This window comes from Oncorhynchus tshawytscha, linkage group LG05 (assembly GCF_018296145.1).
Source record: "Oncorhynchus tshawytscha isolate Ot180627B linkage group LG05, Otsh_v2.0, whole genome shotgun sequence".
Classification (NCBI taxonomy): Eukaryota; Metazoa; Chordata; class Actinopteri; order Salmoniformes; family Salmonidae; genus Oncorhynchus; species Oncorhynchus tshawytscha.
Window position 1 is genome coordinate 13327689 of NC_056433.1, and position 19885 is coordinate 13347573.

Genomic DNA, 19885 nt, shown 5'->3' on the forward strand with positions numbered 1-19885 from the left:
GCAGTCCAAGGTATATGGTCAGTCTGCTGCAACCTGCAGAGCATTTTGTATTATTCTGTATGTAAATCCGACGACCTCCATTTAGTATGATATGTATTAATTTGTAGATGTCCATCATCCATTCCGTATGATATGTTACGAATGACAATTTGTATGATATCTTGCAAAATATATATGTAAGAATTGCAATTTGTTGTGGCTAACGTTAGCTAGGTGGCTAACTGGTTACGGTTAGGGGAAGCTTTAGCTAAAAGGGTATAGGTTAGGGTAAGGGATAGCTAACATGCTAAGTAGTTACAAAGTAGCTAAAAGTAAGTGAAAAGATGCTAATTAGCTAAAATGCTAAAGTTGTCACTGATGAGATTCAAACACGCAACCTTTCGTGTTGTACGCCCACCCATCCACCCAGCCTTAAGTATATCACACTAATATGATGGTCCCGGTTTTACATTTATGAGACCAGGCTGCAACTCCACAGGCTTCAGAGAAAACATCTGTCTGAGTTTGACCAAATAATCCCATCATTATTGGTCTCTTCAGAGATAGCGACTAGAAGAGAATACACATGATAACTGATGGAGCGAGTGTAGGACATTTCACTTTATGCTAAACACGAGATGACTGACACGAACATGTGATCCAATGCCACGAATATTTGCTTTTGCTGGCTTTTAAATGTTGAGTCGGATTCAAAAGTGAGGTGATCTTCCTTTTCCTGAATTTGTATCCAAAATGATCTCCCTGAACTTGTCAGAACGCACAGATGTGTGTGGGAACCGGACTGTCTCTATTTTCTCCTCCAAACTCGCACCTGGTGCTGATATAGGTGTGGGATTTACAATCCTGTCAATCGGTGAGTTGGACTTCGTTATTATCACTTTCAAATCTGATCATCTAGAAAAAATGTATCCTAGAATATAGACACGCTGATGTTGATGCCTAGTTGATTGAGATTTATAGCACATGTTATAAAAAAATATATTTTCGTGGTCAGGCTCTTCCTACAAATTCGACTTTAGAAGGAACCGTGCGCAATACATGATATTAACGACTGTGTGGACAACAGTAAATCATACAGATTTATGTGTAAAACATTTGAAATGTTTGTTTCACAGACTTTATTCACATTTTAAAATATCTAATGTAGCTTATTTGTGGTATGTAAGTAATCCACAGTACTATGTATAGCCACCTACATACAGTATACTGCATTCGGGAAGGATTCAGACCCATTGACTTTTTAAACATTTTGTTACGTTACTGCCTTACCCTAAAATCTATTAAATTGTTTTTTTTTTCTCTTATCAATCTACACACAATACCCCACAATGACAAAACAAAAACAGGTTGATTTTTTTTGTGTGCAAATGTATTTAAAAAAAACTGAAATATCACATTTATTCAGACCCTTTATTAAGTACTTTGTTGAAGCACCTTTGGCAGTGATTACAGCCTCAAGTCTTCTTGGGTATGAAGCTACAACTTGGCACACCTGTATTTGGGGAGTTTCTCCAATTCTTCTCTGCAGATCCTCTCAAGCTCTGTCATGTTGGATATGGAGGGTTGCTGCACAACCCTCCCTATCCCGCGTTGTCTTGGCTGTGTGCTTAGGGTCGTTGTCCTGTTGGAAGCTAAACCTTCGCCCCAGTCTGAAGTCCTGAGTGCTCTGGAACAGGATCTCATCAAAGATCTTTCTGTACTTTGCTCAGTTCATCATCCCTCGATCCTGATTATTTATGTATTTCTTAATTCAATTATTTCACTTTTAGATTAGTGTGTATTGTGAATTGTTAGATACTACTGCACTATTGGAGCTAGGAACACAGGCATTTAGCTACACCCTCAATAACATCTGCTAAATTCCTTCTGGAAGGTTCTCCCATCTCCACAGAGGAACTCTGGAGCTCTGTCAGAGTGACCAACGGGTTCTTGGTCACCTCCCTGACCAAGGCCCTTCTCCCCTGATTGCTCAGTTTGGCCGGGTGGCCAGCTATGGGAAGAGTCTTGGTGGTTCCAAACTTCTTCCTTTAAGAATGATGGAGCTCTACTCTACTATGCGGACAACTACAAATACCTCGGTGTCTGGTTAGACTGTAAACTCTCCTTCCAGACTCATATTAAGCATCTCCAATCCAAAATTAAATCTAGAATCGGCTTCCTATTTTGCAACAAAGCATCCTTCACTCATGCTGCCAAATATACTCTTGTAAAACTGACTGTCCTACCGATCCTTGACTTCGGCGATGTCATCTACAAAATAGCCTCCAGCACTCTACTCAACAAATTGGATGCATTCTATTACAGTGCCATCCGTTTCATCACCAAAGCCCCATATACTACCCACCACTTGCGAACTGTATGCTCTCGTTGGCTGGCCCTCGCTTTATATTCGTCGCCAAACCCACTGGCTCCAGGTCATCTTTAAATCCTTGCTAGGTAAAGCCCCGCCTTATCTCAGCTCACTGGTCACCTTAGCAGCACCCACTCGTAGCACGCGCTCCAGCAGGTATATTTCACTGGTCAGCCCCAAAGCCAATTCATGCATGGGCCGCCTTTCCTTCCAGTTCTCAGCTGCCAATGACTGGAACGAATTGCAAAAATCACTGAAGCTGGAGACTCATATCTCCCTCACTAACTTTAAGCATCAGCTATCAGAGCAGCTTACAGATCATTGCACCTGTACATAGCCCATCTGTAAATAGCCCATCCAACTACCTCATCCCCATATTGTTATTTATTATATATATTTTTTTTATTCTCCTTTGCACCCCAGTATCTCTACTTGCGCATTCATCTTCTGCACATCTATCACTCCAGTGTTTATTTGCGAAATTGTCATTATTTTGCCACTACGGCCTATTTATTGCCTTACCTCCCTACTCTTCTACACTGCTTTGCTTTATCTTGGCCAGGTCGCAGTTGTTAATGAGAACTTGTTCTCAACTGGTTTACCTGGTTAAATAAAGGCAAAATAAATCAAATAAAATACTGTCTCGGAGCTATACGGACAATTCGTTCGACTCCATGGCTCGGTTTTTGCTCTGACATGCACTTTCAACTGTGGGACCTTATATAGACAGGTGTGTGCCTTTCCAAATCACGTTCAATCAATTGAATTTACCACAGGTGGACTCCAATGAAGTTGTAGAAACATCTCAAGGATGATCAATGGAAACAGGATGCACCTGAGCTCAATTTTGAGTATCATAGCAAAGGGTCTGAATATTTATGTAAATGAGCTATTTCTGTTTTCTATTTGGAATAAATTAGCAAAAATTTATAAACCTGTTTTTGCTTTGTCATTATGGGATATTGTGTGTAGATTGATGAGAAAAATTATAATATGTTATATATTTTAGAATAAGGCTGTAACGTAACAAAATGTGGATAAGTCAAGGGTCTGAATACTTTGCACTCTATATCACTACAATTGACACTTTATAGAAATATCAATATTTCATGGTATTTTTAGAACATGCGTCAACTCTAGTGTTATAGATGGCTATACCTAGTAAAATGTGGTCTCATCGATATTACAGTTCACTAAGTGTATTGTATTTCCTCTCACCTGAGGTTCTGTGTCCATCTGTAAAATTAAACAGACACGATGCTTGTTTGTAAATACACTCAGGAATGGGCATAGCATTTTTTTGTGACCAAATGTTTATTTATTTTGTTACATAGTGTTTTTTAAATCCAAATTAGTCAAAATTATATTTTTGATGTGAGTGGGGCCAGTCTTTCTTTTTCCTCCAAGTCTGTTTGAGCTATCATGCGAACTCCATGTCACTCGTCATTGCAAACATGTTTGTCTTGACAATGAGAAGTGGACTTAACATGATAGCACAAAGTCATCTGGGACCAGGCTAGGCTGATTTTCTTCATCTTTTCATCATCCTTTCATTTGTCTCTGTGTCAGCCACAGGAGGTTGGTGGCACCTTATTTGGGGAGGACGGTCTCATGGCAATGGCTGGAGCGTGGTTTCCATGTGTTTGAGGCCATTCCATTCGCTCTGTTCCAGCCATTATTATGAGCTGTCCTCCCCTCAGCAGCCTCCACTGGTGTCGGGGGTGTTATTTGTACCTCTATTGGAATATTTGACAGTTTGTGATTTCTGTTTCTACAATAAGACTATCAAAGTTTTCTTCTTTTAGAGTTCAGTAGTTCATGTGTTTGTTGTACGGGCCGACTTCATTTCAGTATTGCGGACACGTTATTGCAGACATAGGTTATTATTTTGAGTCACCTGAATGCCTTATTGCCTGGAACAGCTGCTATTTCAGGAAATCCATCACTCTCTATCCACGGTGACTCGTGGCTCAGTGGTGGCTCAGTGGTTCCTTAGTGGTGTATTCCCTCTGTGTCCAGCAGAATTATTTCTCACACCTCCTCTGTGATGTTTACATATTGAGTGAACACACCACAGAGGGTTAGCTATGATTGCCAGCCAAACACCTTAACAGTAGAACGGTCATCCGGTGACTGGTATCTGTCTTACAGGAACATGATACTGTAGGTCTTATATAATGTCAGGTGTAATACATGGAAGTGTTGGTTTAATATTTCAGACAGGTTATATTCAGGATCCATTCTGATCACTGCTTGAGGAAACTTTATTTTCGAAGATACCTGTGGTTATTGCACCAGATCTTACAGTATATATTCAGACTACCATGAGAAATTACAATGTCAGAATGTATCAGAATGTCAGAATGTACACAACAAATGACACAATAGGAAATACACAAGAAAATACAAAAACCATTCATGAAAAACAATCCAACGACAGACCATATCAATCATCACTCTCTTCTCCCATCTCTATAGAGATTCTTTGTTTCCCCTTTCTTGTCTCTCTTCCAACTAGTGCTTTTGTCCGTTCTCGGCAACGGCCTGGTGCTGGTCATCTCCTACCGACGGAGGAAGAAGATGGTGGGTTCAGAGCTCCTCTGCGTCAACCTGGCCGTGGTGGATTTCCTATGTTGCATCTGTTTCTACCCGCTTTCCATTCTGTCATCGTTTAATCATGCCTGGCTGGGGCACCATGTCACGTGCGTCTACTACGGTCTGGGCTGCTACATATTCGGCCTGTGCGGCATGTTCACCATCGCCGCCATCAGCGTGATCCGTTATCTGAAAACATTCTATAACCTGGTCTATGGTGAGTAGAGCCTAGTCTATTTGGAGGGGGGGCAGCCTGGTCTATGGTGAGTAGAGCCTAGTCTATTTGGAGGGGGCAGCCTGGTCTATGGTGAGTAGAGCCTAGTCTATTTGGAGGGGGGGCAGCCTGGTCTATGGTGAGTAGAGCCTAGTCTATTTGGGGGCAGCCTGGTCTATGGTGAGTAGAGCCTAGTCTATTTGGGGGGCAGCCTGGTCTATGGTGAGTAGAGCCTAGTCTATCTGGGTGGGGGGTCAGCTTGGTCTATGGTGAGTAGATCCCAGTCTATTTGGAGGGGGCAGCCTGGTCTATGGTGAGTAGAGCCTAGTCTATTTTGGGGGCAGCCTGGTCTATGGTGAGTAGGGCCTAGTCTATTTGGAGGGGGGCAGCTTGGTCTATGGTGAGTAGAGCCTAGTCTATCTGGGGGGGGCAGCCTGGTATATGGTGAGTAGAGCCTAGTCTATTTTTGGGCGGCAGCCTGGTCTATGGTGAGTAGGGCCTAGTCTATTTGGAGGGGGGTCAGCTTGGTCTATGGTGAGTAGAGCCCAGTCTATTTGGAGGGGGGGCAGCCTGGTCTATGGTGAGTAGAGCCTAGTCTATTGTTTTGGGGGGCAGCCTGGTCTATGGTGAGTAGGGCCTAGTCTATTTGGAGGGAGGGGGGCAGCTTGGTCTATGGTGAGTAGAGCCAGTCTATTTGGAGGGGGGCAGCCTGGTCTATGGTGAGTAGAGCCTAGTCTATCTGGGGGGGGGGGAAGTTCCTTCCACAAGGGCACATCGGCAGATTTTCACTTTGTCCTGTCGGGGTTTTTGAACCAGCGAACTCTAGAAATATTTCACCAGTCTAAGTGAATGCTAGACTCCCTACAAGCTTACCCAACCTAGCTGCTGCACACTACACAAAGTACAGATACCCCCAAAATGACTTAAGTAAAAATACTTCAAAGTACTATTAAGTAATTTACACAAATGCTCCCAGCTGCTGCACAATGCACAAACAAAGTACAGATACCCCTAAAAATGACTTAAGTAGTACTTTAAAGTATTTTTACTTAAGTAATTTACAGAACTGCTCCCAGCTGCTGCACACTACACAAACAACCACTGACTCAGTGTGACATTAAGTGAACAACAACATGAATCGAATTAGCTGATATCATCTTGATATGAAAATCACACTCAGGACCATGAAGCAAATAGAGAGTGTCTGTGTTGTTCTGTGTTGTGTTATCTGTAAGTGTTGTGTGTGTGTGCGCATGTGTAGTGTATATGTGTGTGTGTGTGTGTGTGCACGTGTGTGTGTGTGTGTGTGTGTGTGTCATCCTACTCCCGAAGGCACTGCATCTCAGTGTCACTACAGACCCTGGTTCGATTCCAGGCTGTATCACAACCGTCCGTGATTGGGAGTCCCATAGGGCGCGCATAATTGGCCCAGCGTTGTTCTGGTTAGGGTTTGGCCAGGGGTAGGCGGTTGTTGTAAATAATAATTTTTCTTAACTGATTTGCCTCGTTAAATACATGTTATATAAAATGTAAAATATAAATCCTATTTGTGTCCATTGGGGTCTTTCCAGGAAGTCTCCAGGGACTAATATACAGTACCTTCAGACAGTATCCAAACCACTTCACTTTTTCCACATTATGTTCTGTTACAAAGTGAGATTAAAATGGATTTGTCATTTTTTGTCAACGATCTACAAAAAATACTCTGTAATGTCAAAGTGGAAAGAAAAATCTAACATTTGTTAAACAAAAAATATGAAAAATAAAACACTAATATATCTTGATTTGTATTCAACCTCCTGAGTCAATGTTACAGTCACCTTTGACAGTGATTACAGCTGTGAGTCTTTCTGGGTAAGTCTCTAAGAGCTTTCTACACCCGGATTGTGAAACATTTGCCCATTATTATTTGACCAATTCTTCAAGCTCTGTCAAATTGGTTGTTGATCATTGCTAGAGAACCATTTTCAGGTCTTGCCATAGATTTTCAAGTAGATTTAAGTCAAACTGTAACTCGCCACTCAGGAACATTCACTGTCTTCTTGGTAAGCAACTCCAGTGTAGATTTGGCCTTGTGTTTTAGGTTATTGTCCTGCTGAAAGGTGAATTCATCTCCCAGTGTCTGGTGGAAAGCAGACTGAACCAGGTTATGTCAGCTATTATGCCATATTATGACATGGTTATTACCGTGTCATAAAGTGTTATGGCGCTGGATGTCAAGTAAAGTGTAACCATATTATAATATATGACAATATGACATCATCATACAAAGCGGGCAACGTCCTGCTTACAGACATCAACAACGACAAACTTAAAATCTGCAAAGACTACCACTACTACCACTACTGTTGTTGATGATGATGATGATATTATCAGTAAACAGAAAATCACCGCTCTGTAAGTTTTTTCTCTGTGGTCTATTTATAGGCTGTATTTATAATGTATTGCATACACACTTATAGTTAGTTATACAGGCTTGATCTCTCTCTTGTTGTAGCAACAACAACTCACCATCCCTAGGGTGGCTATAACAGAACGCATGCTGCCCTTTTCTGTCCCTTGCTATGATCTGAAAGACATTAAAGACAATATGGGCACAATTCCACCTAGCCTATCACAGGGTAAGGTGGAGGTGCTGTAATACTACAATACCTTGGAAAACTAAATTAAGGGCCTATGAGACGGGGCTAAGGATCGATTTGGATTTGAGCGTCTCCTGTCTCGCTCTCACTTTGTGTTTGTGTGTGTATGTCAAATCAAATCAAATCAAATTTATTTATATAGCCCTTCGTACATCAGCTGATATCTCAAAGTGCTGTACAGAAACCCAGCCTAAAACCCCAAACAGCAAGCAATGCAGGTGTAGAAGCATGTGTGCGTGTATGTGTGCGTGTCTGTCTGTCCATCCGTCCGTCTGTATGCCCAGTGGCTCCTGAGTGGTACAGCAGTCTAAGGCACTGCATCTCAGTGCAAGAAGCGTCACTGCAGTCCGTGGTTTACATCCAGCTGTGATTGGAAGTCCCATTTGGCGGCACATAATTGGCCTGGTGGCGCACAATTGGCCCGGCGTCGTCCGGGTTTTGCTGTGGTAGGCCATCATTGTAATAAGAATTTGTTTTTAGCTGTCTTGCCTAGTTAAATAAAGATTACATTTTTATTTTTATTTTATCTCTCTCTCGCTCTCTCGCACCTCTCTCTCTCTCTCACTCTCTCACAGACACCTCTCTATCTTTCTCTCTCCCTCTCTCTCTTTGTCTCTCCAATTAACTAGTAGCAGGGCTTTCCGCTCTCCTGTGTTAATTGTAAGAGACGAGTAGGGTGCTCAGCCCTGAGTACTGGGATCAGGTGTGGATTAGGACAGGAGATGAGGGGAATAATGCCACGGGACAGGTTAGTCATCAGTCAGTCTTCTCATCCCAGTCGGGAGCCTGTGAGATCGATTGATGTTCTCTAATTACCTTCTATGTGTCAGATCAATGGAGACCACATTGCATTTCTTTTAGAGAAATGGCCTTATTTGCCCATGGACTTTACATTTATGTGCCATAACTGCAATATTTTTAAGCCAATATTCTATAAGACAGGTATTCAAACAGTAGATCATTTGAGGTGCGGTACTCAGTACTGGTGTGTTCTGGCCCACATCAAGCACTGATTAATCACTGAATCATCCAAACACAATGACAATCCCAGATGTCACCCTCCCTTTAAGAATATAACCAGGCGATGGGATGTCTCTTTCCTTGCAGCAGTCTGGCTGGATGGTGCCAACATCCGGCTGGTGTGCTGTGCCTCGTGGCTAATTGCCGCCGTCTGGTCCTCCTTCCCCTTGTTCGGCTGGGGTGAGTACGTCCCCGAGCCCTACGGCCTGTCCTGTACCATCGCCTGGCACAGCTACCACACCTCCTTTAAAGACGCCTTCTACGTCATCTGTTCCTTCTCTTGTTTCATGCTGGTGCCCGTCCTGCTCATCGTGATGTCCCAGATCCAGATCCTCTATCAAGTCTATCATTTCACCTACGCCTTGTCAGCCCGGGGGATCCGGACCAACCTGCGCCATACCGAAAAACGTCTCTCCATGGTGAGAAGGGTTTTATGTCCTGCTGAAAGAGGAACCACGGCAATGTGCCTGAACCTCTCTGACTTAGTGGAGGACTGTCTGTCACAGAGCATACGTCTTTCACTCAGGGAGAGCGGATGTAGAGCTTACTGCAGCACTAGATAGAACTTTTACCTTCTGTCACAGTAAACATAGTATATTTATATTTGGTCATTTTTCACATACAGAACCAGTCAAAAGTTTGGACACATCTACTCATTCCAGGGTTTTTCTTTATTTGTACTATTTTCTACATTGTAGAATAATAGTGAAGACATTAAAACTAGAAATAACACATGTAGTAACCAAAAAAGCGTTAAACAGATCTGTTCATCCTGTCGTATGCTCTGGCATTATACAGTCTGGATGACCTCTTATGTCATATGTTATTCCATGCTATGTAAGAGTCTACATACCAGCTGTTATAACAGGGTGTTATGTCATTTATCCTCTGTGTCACATTATTACATTGAATGGAATGACGTGCGTCATAACCATGTAATATTTCCTTATAGAGTGTGCACATACACCTTAAGTAAAGTGACATTCATTTGAGGTGGTATAAAACAGTGAATAATGTGCTTATACCACGGGATGAGTTGAAAGTATCACAAAAAAAGGACACGTTATAAGAAAACACAACACAAAATAGAAATACAGTTATAAAGGGCTCGATTTTGTCATTCTAAGCATATGCAATGTGTCTGCTTCTGACATAAAATAAATGTTTGACTTCCACACAAAATTACTTTACTTATAGGGTTTAAGGAAGTGTGTAGGCTGCATTCTTTATTGTAGAGTTATGTATTTACAGTATATCACAAAAGTGAGTACACCCCTCACATTTCTGTAAATATTTGAGTATATCTTTTCATGTGACAACACTGAAGAAATGACACTTTGCTACAATGTAAAGTAGTGAGTGTACAGCTTGTATAACAGTGTAAATTTGCTGTCCCCTCAAAATAACTCAACACACAGCCATTAATGTCTAAACCGCTGGCAACAAAAGTGAGTACACCCCTAAGTGAAAATGTCCAAATTGGACCCAAAGTGTCAATATTTTGTGTGGCCACCATCATTTTCCAGCACTAACTTAATAACCATCTTGGGCATGGAGTTCACCAGAGATTCACAGGTTGCCACTGGAGTCCTCTTCCACTCCTCCATGACGGCATCACGGAGCTGGTGTGTTTGCGGTCATTATTATGTTGGAATACTGCCCTGCGGCCCAGTCTCCAAAGGGAGGGGATCATGCTCTGCTTCAGTATGTCACAGTACATGTTGGCATTCATGGTTCCCTCAATGAACTGTAGCTCCCCAGTGCCGGCAGCACTCATGCAGCCCCAGACCATGACACTCCCACCACCATGCTGGACTGTAGGCAAGACACACTTGTCTTTGTACTCCTCACCTGGTTGCCGCCACACACGCTTGACACCATCAGAACCAAATAGGTTTATCTTGGTCTCATCAGACCACAGGACATGGTTCCAGTAATCCATGTCCTTAGTCTGCTTGTCTTCAGCAAACTGTTTGCGGGCTTTCTTGTGCATCATCTTTAGAAGAGGCTTCCTTCTGGGACGACAGCCATGCAGACCAATTTGATGCAGTGTACGGCGTATGGTCTGAGCACTGACAGGCTGATCCCCCCCTTCAACCTCTGCAGCAATGCTGGCAGCACTCATACGTCTATTTCCCAAAGACAACCTCTGGATATGACGCTGAGCACGTGCACTCAACTTCTATGGTCGACCATGGCGAGGCCTGTTCTGAGTGGAACCTGTCCAGTTAAACCGCTGTATGGTCTTGACCACCGTGCTGCAGCTCAGTTTCAGGGTCTTGGCAATCTTCTTATAGCCCAGGCCATCTTTATGTAGAGCAACAATTCTTTTTTTCAGATCCTCAGAGAGTTCTTTGCCTTGAGGTCCCATGTTGAACTTCCAGTGACCAGTCATTATGAGGGAGTGTGAGAGCGATGACACCAAATTTAACACACCTGCTCCCCATTCACACCTTGTAACACTAACGAGTCACATGACACCGGGGAGGGAAAATGGCTAATTGGGCCCAATTTGGACATTTTCACTTAGGGGTGTACTCACTTTTGTTGCCAGCGGTTTAGACATTAATGGCTGTGTGTTGAGTTATTTTGAGGGGACAGCAAATTTACACTGTTATACAAGCTGTGTCAATGCAGCCCAAGGTCAGTAAAGAAGTCAGTACTAGTGGTGTCATTAGGTAGGCTTGAATTAGCTCCATATACAGAAGCCAACTCTAATGTTGAAAGAATTGGCCTTAGTACATACTGTAGATTTGAATCTACCCAATGATACCAGTTATTGTATGAGAGTTTACGAGATATAGTTGGATTTAGGCCTCCCAAGTGGCGCAGCGGTGTAAGGTACTGCATCGCAGCGCTAGAGGCGTCACTACAGACCTGGGTTCGATCCCAGGCTGTGTCGCAGCCGGGGGTGACCAGGAGAACCATGAGGCGACGCACAATTGGCCCAGCATCGTCTGGGTTAGGGGAGGGTTTGGCCGGCTGGGATGTCCTTGTCCCATCGCGCTCTAGTAACTCCTTGTGGCAGGCCGGGAGCATGCACACTGACTTTGGTCGCCAGCTGTACAGTGTTTCCTCCAACACATTGGTGCGGCTGGCTTCTGGGTTAAGTGAGCAGTGTGTCAAGAAGCAGTGCTGCTTGGCGGGGTCGTGTTTCGTAGGACGCATGGCTCTCGACCTTCGCCTCTCCCGAGTTTGTATGGGAGTTGCAACGATGGGACAAGACTGTAACTACCATTTGGGGGTAAAAAGTTAAATTTAGCAAATAATGTATGAATTTGGGTCTAGATATTGGACACAACATAATGTCTCTGTTGTCCCCCTCAGATGTTCTTCTGCATCAGCCTTGGCTTTGTGACGGCCTGGGCTCCCTACGCCGTTGTCTCCTTCCTCTTCATCTTCCACAAGGACAACCGGTACATGGCGCCTGGGGGCTTCGTGTTCCCCGCACTGTTCGCCAAGAGCTCCCACATCTACAACCCCTTCATCTACTTCTACTTCAACAAGGCCTTCCGTCAGGAGCTGCGCTGCCTGTTGCGCTCCTTCTGTCCCCGGTTAGCCAGGAACCGTGTGGGGGTCCGCTCTGCCATGGGCCAGGAGGGACTCCCCGGGGGGCCACATCCCATCCAGATCCAGCTCCAGGAGCTGGGGATGTCTGGAGTTGGAGTCCTAGGGGAGGAATAGCAGCAAGGACACGGGGAGCACACTTTGGGGCGATCTCCTGCTGTGTCCAAGATCAGAGTGACCCCCTCGGCTGTGGACCATAGACCTGTCCCGTGCTTGACTTGGGCAGGAGCTCACCGGAGCTGAGCACCGGCACCTCAAATGTTCTACTGCTTGAGCTCCTGTTCCTCTTATAGAATATGAACTCAAAAGTATTGTGGAGTTCTTGAACCTAAATATGAACAGTATTGGCACCCAAAATGAGTACCTGCACCTAAGTCAAGTCAAGCACTGGCACCTTTCTAATAGGTCCTTCCCATCCCCACCTGAACACTGATTGGATGATGAGAAAGAGAGGGGAGTGGACTCTGCAATAGGTTTGCTATAAGTTGAAAAGTGAATCGGGGTTGGTGCTCCTGAGACTGAGGCTGAATCACAAATCAGTCCCTTCCCCTCATCCCTCAGCCCTCCATTTGCACGTTCACACATGCCTCCACAATATGCACAAGTGTCTGACAGCTAAGGGAGTGAAAAGGATTGAAGGTGTAAGGGATTATTAGCCACTTTAACTGAGCAAGCAAGTTACATGTTGCGTTTATATGTTTGTTCACTATATATGCCATGTGCATTTTGTTTGTGTCTGATTTCGAGATTTGACACATGTAACAAATTAAATATCTCCCAAATTAAATGTTTGACTGTTATTGTAAAATGACAAGGGGAATTTGTTGATTTGAATTTCATGCTTGTTTTGTTATTTAAATGTGGAACATGAATTACATAATTTAAGTCACGAGTGTGTCCTGAAGTTGATGGGTTTATTTGATCCCCTTGCCACTTAAAGTCACCCTCAAAGTTTTGTCAGCAGCACATTACATTGGAGGGCTCTCCCAGTGAGTTGGTAGGGGGGAAGGGGCTGGTTTGGGATTCCCCGTGAGACTTCTGAGAGCAGTACAGGAAGTACACGGGAAGTACGTTGATCCTTCCGCAGAAGCAGTGACAGGGTGCTACCATAGGAGGGCCAGTGAGACCAGAGACAAAGAGCTGAGGCCACAGAACTAGGAAGAGGCCAGCAAAGACTCCCAGCCAATAGGAAGTGCTCAGCATAATGTTATGGTAACACACAGACAGCACTGGACTAGAGTACAAGATGAGAACAAGGAGTAAAAACATTTTTGTCTTGTAAAAACTCAAATTCGCCAATTCTTAATAGCATTTCTGGCCTAAGTGGATTTATAAGAATACCTAAATTGTAATGAAAACAACATGAAATCAATGGTTTATGTATTAATCTTGTCCACCAGCTGGCTTGCTTTCTCTGTCTATATGGGGTAGCAAATGAGTTGGGGGACGAGGTCATGCACTGTTTGTATAGTCAGTCGTGTAGGGTAAACACAAATAATTGCAGTTTACACACTTTTGGGGGTGGACAGTTTACTCACCTTTTGAGAAAAATGCTTTGAAAGTACAGGGAGCTTAACATTTTTCACTGCCACTGGTAATCAAAGCTTACCCACCTATTTCTTTTACCACTAGGCTACATCACTGGTATAGATGATGACGCTTTTAAATGACTGGGCTAAATTATGCATAAAAAACTCATGTATTTTGTTTTTTTTTACACTAATGTTCCCCGTGGATTTGAATTGTCTGTTAATACCTTCATCTTCTGATTAAGATTCCATAAGATTTGTACTTGTGCTTGGATGCACACAGTACATGGATCTACAGTGCCTTCAGAAAGTATTCACACCCCTTGACTTTTTCCACATTTTGTTGCTACAGCCTGAATTTAAAGTGGCTAAAATGTCGATATTGTGTCACTGGTCTACACAGAATACTGCATAATGTCAAAGTGGAATTGTGTTTTTAGTCATTTTTTACAAATTATTTAAAAATCTAAAGCTGAAATAATTATTTTGTTATAGCAAGACTAAATAATTTCAGAAGTAAAAATGTGCTAAACAAGTCAGATAATAAGTTGCATGGACTAATGGTTTTTGAACGACTACCTAATCTCTGTACTCCATGCAATGATCTGTCAGGTTCCTCATTTGAGCAGTACATTTCCAGCACAGAATCGACGACAATGAAGAGGGAGGTTTTCCAATGCCTTGCGAAGAAGGGCACCTATTGGTAGACAAAGAGATATGGCGTCCTTCCTAACTCAGTTGACGGAGAGAAAGGAAACCGCTCAGGGATTTCACCATGAGGCCAATGGTAACTTTAAAATAGTTTTTATGATAAAAAGAAAAGGAATAGAGCTAAGCACAGGCAAAATCCCAGAGGAAAACCTGGTTCAGTCTGCTTTCAACAGACACCGGGAGACAAATCCACCTTTTAGCAGGACAATAACCTAAAACGCAAAGCCAATTATACACTGGAGTTACTTACTAAGATGACATTGAGTGGTCTAATATACAGTTTTGACTTAAATCTGCTTGATTTAATCTATGGCAAGACCTGAAACTGGGTGTCTAGCAATGATCAACCAACAACTTGACAGAGCATGAATCATTTTTTAAATAATAATGGGCAAATATTGTACAATCCAGGTTTGCAAAGCTCTTAGAGACTTATCCAGAAAGACGTGCAGCTGTAATTGCTACCGAAGGTGATTCTAACATGTATTGACTCAGGGGGTTGAAAACATTACAGAGTATTTTGTGTAGATCGTTGACAGAAAATTAAAACTAAATCCATATTAATCCCACTTTGTAACAGAACAAAATGTGGGAAAAGGCACATTTTGAATACTGTCTGAAGACATTGTACATGTTGTACCTATCTACATGTTGTACCTATCTACATGTTGTACCTATCTACATGATTGCACTGACAGGATCAATTGGAAGGATGATTTTCACACATTGTGGTTATGGGTCAAAATCAATCTTCTCTTCATTTGATTGATTTTACCATCATTTCACCGTATTATCCAGACGAGCGGTGCTTTCAAATGTGTTGCCTTGTTCTATCCGTATCATCTATTGAGTTATCATAGGGTTTTTTTACAATGTGATGCTTGACTGCTTTTTCAATCACTTCAGTTAAAAAAAGCCTAGTTTGAAAGCATTGACTGTAGGCATCTTGTTTGGATGTTGACATACATTTAAATATATATAGAAAAGCTTTGTAAGGTATGTTTGTGTCACACGTTCTTAGATGTCCAAGGGCTTACATAACAGTATTAAGATAGGCTTTTACACATGATTTGCTGTATGTTTCAGTACAATATTCAATATTTGCTGTTAATTACTGTTAATGGCCATTTTCAATTGATAATATACACATATTGATTGTTAAATAATATAATTTCTAAATGCTTTATGAGCTTAGTAGTAGCTTGGTAGAATTGTCCTATCAGAACTCAGAAATCTAAGTTTGTATTACTCTACTGTTAATGTTGTTGTCATTTGAGTGTAAACCTACCATGTAGCCTACAGCTTCCTGTTTAAAACATATAATGGACGGTCATGTCCTTGGATACATTGCATAATTTAGCACCAGGTGTCAGATGTTTGTTGTTTGGATGTTTATGTTTCAGAATTTGTATTGGATTCTGGTTTGTTCCGCTACTATGTATGATATTTCTGAATACATTAGGAAATCTGTCACTCAGTCCACTGATTATTATAATTTGTAATGAATGAAATGATATCATACCATAAGTTGCAGTCTATCTCTGTTAGAATGTGTTCTGCATTAAATTACTTATTATGACATTATAAATGCTTATACATGATTATCACATGCCATAATGAATTATACCTTTCAGATTTAAGTACAGTGCAACCAATATATATATATATATATTTAATGTGCTGTGAATATCTAAAAAAGAAAACACTGAATTACACCCTAACACAACAATATTCATAGTTAAAAAATAATAATTAAAGGCAATTAGTTAAGGCAATTTTCTCTCTTAATATGTATTCTGTAGGTATTCTGATATGACTTCAATGTTTAAATACCATAAATGTTCTCTTCCCTTCTTATTATACAGCCCAAACGAGGGACTGATTCCATTAGAGATACTGGACCACTAATGGACACTGGAAAAAATTAAAACAATGATTAGATATGGGTAGAATAGTTGCATTTAATCAGTCTTAATAACCCTTCTACTAACCCTCTGAGACTGCCTCATCTCATGCATTTTAATGAACAGGCAAGAGACATACAGTACATACTCTATCTGTGATTATACCGTCCTCAATCAATGCTCTCTCCAACACTGTGTTCTAACATGCAGAGCTCTCTCCGACACCGTGCTCTAACATGCAGTGCTCTAACATGCAGTGCTCTAACATGCAGCGCTCTCTCCGACACAGTGCTCTAACATGCAGTGCTCTAACATGCAGCGCTCTCTCCGACACCGTGCTCTAACATGCAGTGCTCTAACATGCAGTGCTCTAACATGCAGCGCTCTCTCCGACACAGTGCTCTAACATGCAGTGCTCTAACATGCAGTGCTCTCTCCGACACCGTGCTCTAACATGCAGTGCTCTCTCCGACACCGTGCTCTAACATGCAGTGCTCTCTCCGACACCGTGCTCTAACATGCAGTGCCCTCTCCATGACAACATGCAGTGTTCTAACATGCGTGCTCTAACATGCAGTGCTAACATGCAGTGCCTCTCCGACACCGTGCTCTAACATGCAGTGCCCTCTCCGACACCGTGCTCTAACATGCAGTGCTCTAACATGCAGTGTTCTAACATGCAGTGCCCTCTCCGACACCGTGTTCTAACATGCAGTGCTCTAACATGCAGTGTTCTAACATGCAGTGCTCTCTCCGACACCGTGTTCTAACATGCAGTGCTCTAACATGCAGTGTTCTAACATGCAGTGCTCTCTCCGACACCGTGTTCTAACATGCAGTGCTCTAACATGCAGTGTTCTAACATGCAGTGCTCTCTCCGACACCATGTTCTAACATGCAGTGCTCTAACATGCAGTGTTCTAACATGCAGTGCTCTCTCCGACACCGTGCTCTAACATGAGTCAGATATATGTGACCAACTCATGGATATTTTTCTGGAGGATATGTCCCACACACTGGTGTGCACACACACACACACACGCACATTATCCCCCCACCCATTTCATCCCATTCACTGTGAAATTGTAATGCATCAAAAACCATTTCTCAGTAGCCACTTAAAACAGATTGAAGTGAACCTGTAGGGTTACTTTTCAGCTTTAAACACATTGATTTTGGACAGAGGAGGCATTAAAAGCTACCGAAGGTGATTCTAACATGTATTGACTCAGGGGGTTGAAGAATTGAACCACAGGAAGTTTCTCAGGGCATTCTTGTCTTGTTGATTTGAGTGACCTGGGCCAGAAAAGGTTCACGCTGTTTACACAAAAAAATCATTGTCCGAAAAGCAAGTCACATGCCCAACATACAAATACATATATATATATATACAGTGGGGCAAAAAAGTTTTTAGTCAGCCACCAATTGTGCAAGTTATCCCACTTAAAAAGATGAGAGAGACCTGTAATTTTCATCATAGGTACACTTCAACTATGACAGACAAAATGAGGGAAAAAAATCCAGAAAATCACCTTGTAGGATTTTTAATGAATTTATTTGCAAATTATGGTGGAAAATAAGTATTTGGTCACCTACAAACAAGCAAGATTTCTGTCTCTCACAGACCTGTAACTTCTTCTTTAAGAAGCTCCTCTGTCCTCCACTCGTTACCTGTATTAATGGCACCTGTTTGAACTTGTTATCAGTATAAAAGACACCTGTCCACAACCTCAAACAGTCACACTCCAAACTCCACTATGGCCAAGACCAAAGAGCTTTCAAAGGACACCAGAAACAAAATTGTAGACCTGCACCAGGCTGAGAAGACTGAATCTGCAATAGGTAAGCAGCTTGGTTTGAAGAAATCAACTGTGGGAGCAATTATTAGGAAATGGAAGACATACAAGACCACTGATAATCTCCCTCGATCTGGGGCTCCACGCAAGTTCTCACCCCGTGGGGTCAAAATTATCACAAGAACGGTGAGCAAAAATCCCAGAACCACACTGGGGGACCTAGTGAATGACCTGCAGAGAGCTGGGACCAAAGTAACAAAGCCTACCATCAGTAGCACACTATGCCGCCAGGGACTCAAATCCTGCAGTGCCAGACGTGTCCCCCTGCTTAAGCCAGTACATGTCCAGGCCCGTCTGAAGTTTGCTAGAGAGCATTTGGATGATCCAGAAGAAGATTGGGAGAATGTCATATGGTCAGATGAAAGCAAAATAAAACTTTTTGGAAAAACTCAACTCGTCGTGTTTGGAGGACAAAGGATGCTGAGTTGCATCCAAAGAACACCATACCTACTGTGAAGCATGGGGGTGGAAACATCATGCTTTGGGGCTGTTTTTCTGCAAAGGGACCAGGATGACTGATCCGTGTAAAGGAAAGAATGAATGGGGCCATGTATTGTGAGATTTTGAGTGAAAACCTCCTTCCATCAGCAAGGGCATTGAAGATGAAACGTGGCTGGGTCATTCAGCATGACAATGATCCCAAACACACCGCCCGGGCAATGAAGGAGTGGTTTCGTAAGAAACATTTCAAGGTCCTGGAGTGGCCTAGCCAGTCTCCAGATCTCAACCCCATAGAAAATATTTGGGGGGAGTTGAAAGTCCGTGTTGCCCAGCAACAGCCCCAAAACATCACTGCTCTAGAGGAGATCTGCATGGAGGAATGGGCCAAAATACCAGCAACAGTGTGTGAAAACCTTGTGAAGACTTACAGAAAACGTTTGACCTCTGTCATTGCTAACAAAGGGTATATAACAAAGTATTGAGATAAACTTTTGTTATTGACCAAATACTTGTTTTCCACCATAATTTGCAAATTAATTAATTAAAAATCCTACAATGTGATTTTCTGGATTTTTTTTTCTCATTTTGTCTGTCATAGTTGAAATGTACCTATGATGAAAATTGCAGGCCTCTCTCATCTTTTTAAGTAGGAGAACTTGCACAATTGGTGGCCTGTTTGTGTAGTGAGTAGACTCCACATTCACATTTAAAGGGGCAATCTGCAGTTGCTACATCCATTTATGTACCCATTGATTCTTGAACAATATAACTTAAATGCCTCATGAGTTTAGTTCAACTGTCACACCCCGTCACAGAACCCAAATATAAGCTTGTTTTACTCCAATGTTTGTAAACAAAGTAAATGTGAACAAATACTGTACAGCCTCAAAACCAGTGGCAGTCAGCGCTGTTTAGTGCTTTTTTTATGACCATGGCCTTATTTCTATTACAGCATATTGGATGACTCTCATTCATATTCCATTCGCCCAACTCAATGTAACATCAATAGGTTTAGGCTACTATATGATACTCACATTTTCCCTATACCCATCATGA

At 42.4% G+C, this 19885-nt stretch overlaps 1 protein-coding gene across 1 annotated transcript; it reads left to right on the top strand.

Annotated features, from left to right (window-relative positions):
- Positions 1–523: 523 nt before the first annotated feature.
- opn8c (opsin 8, group member c) lies at positions 524–12646 on the top strand. The gene is made up of 4 exons (XM_024422649.1): positions 524–853; positions 4869–5162; positions 8909–9240; positions 12149–12646. The coding sequence occupies exons 1-4, from the start codon at positions 733–735 to the stop codon at positions 12503–12505; spliced, it is 1104 nt and encodes a 367-aa protein (XP_024278417.1). The 5' UTR covers positions 524–732; the 3' UTR covers positions 12506–12646.
- The last annotated feature ends 7239 nt before the right edge of the window (positions 12647–19885 follow it).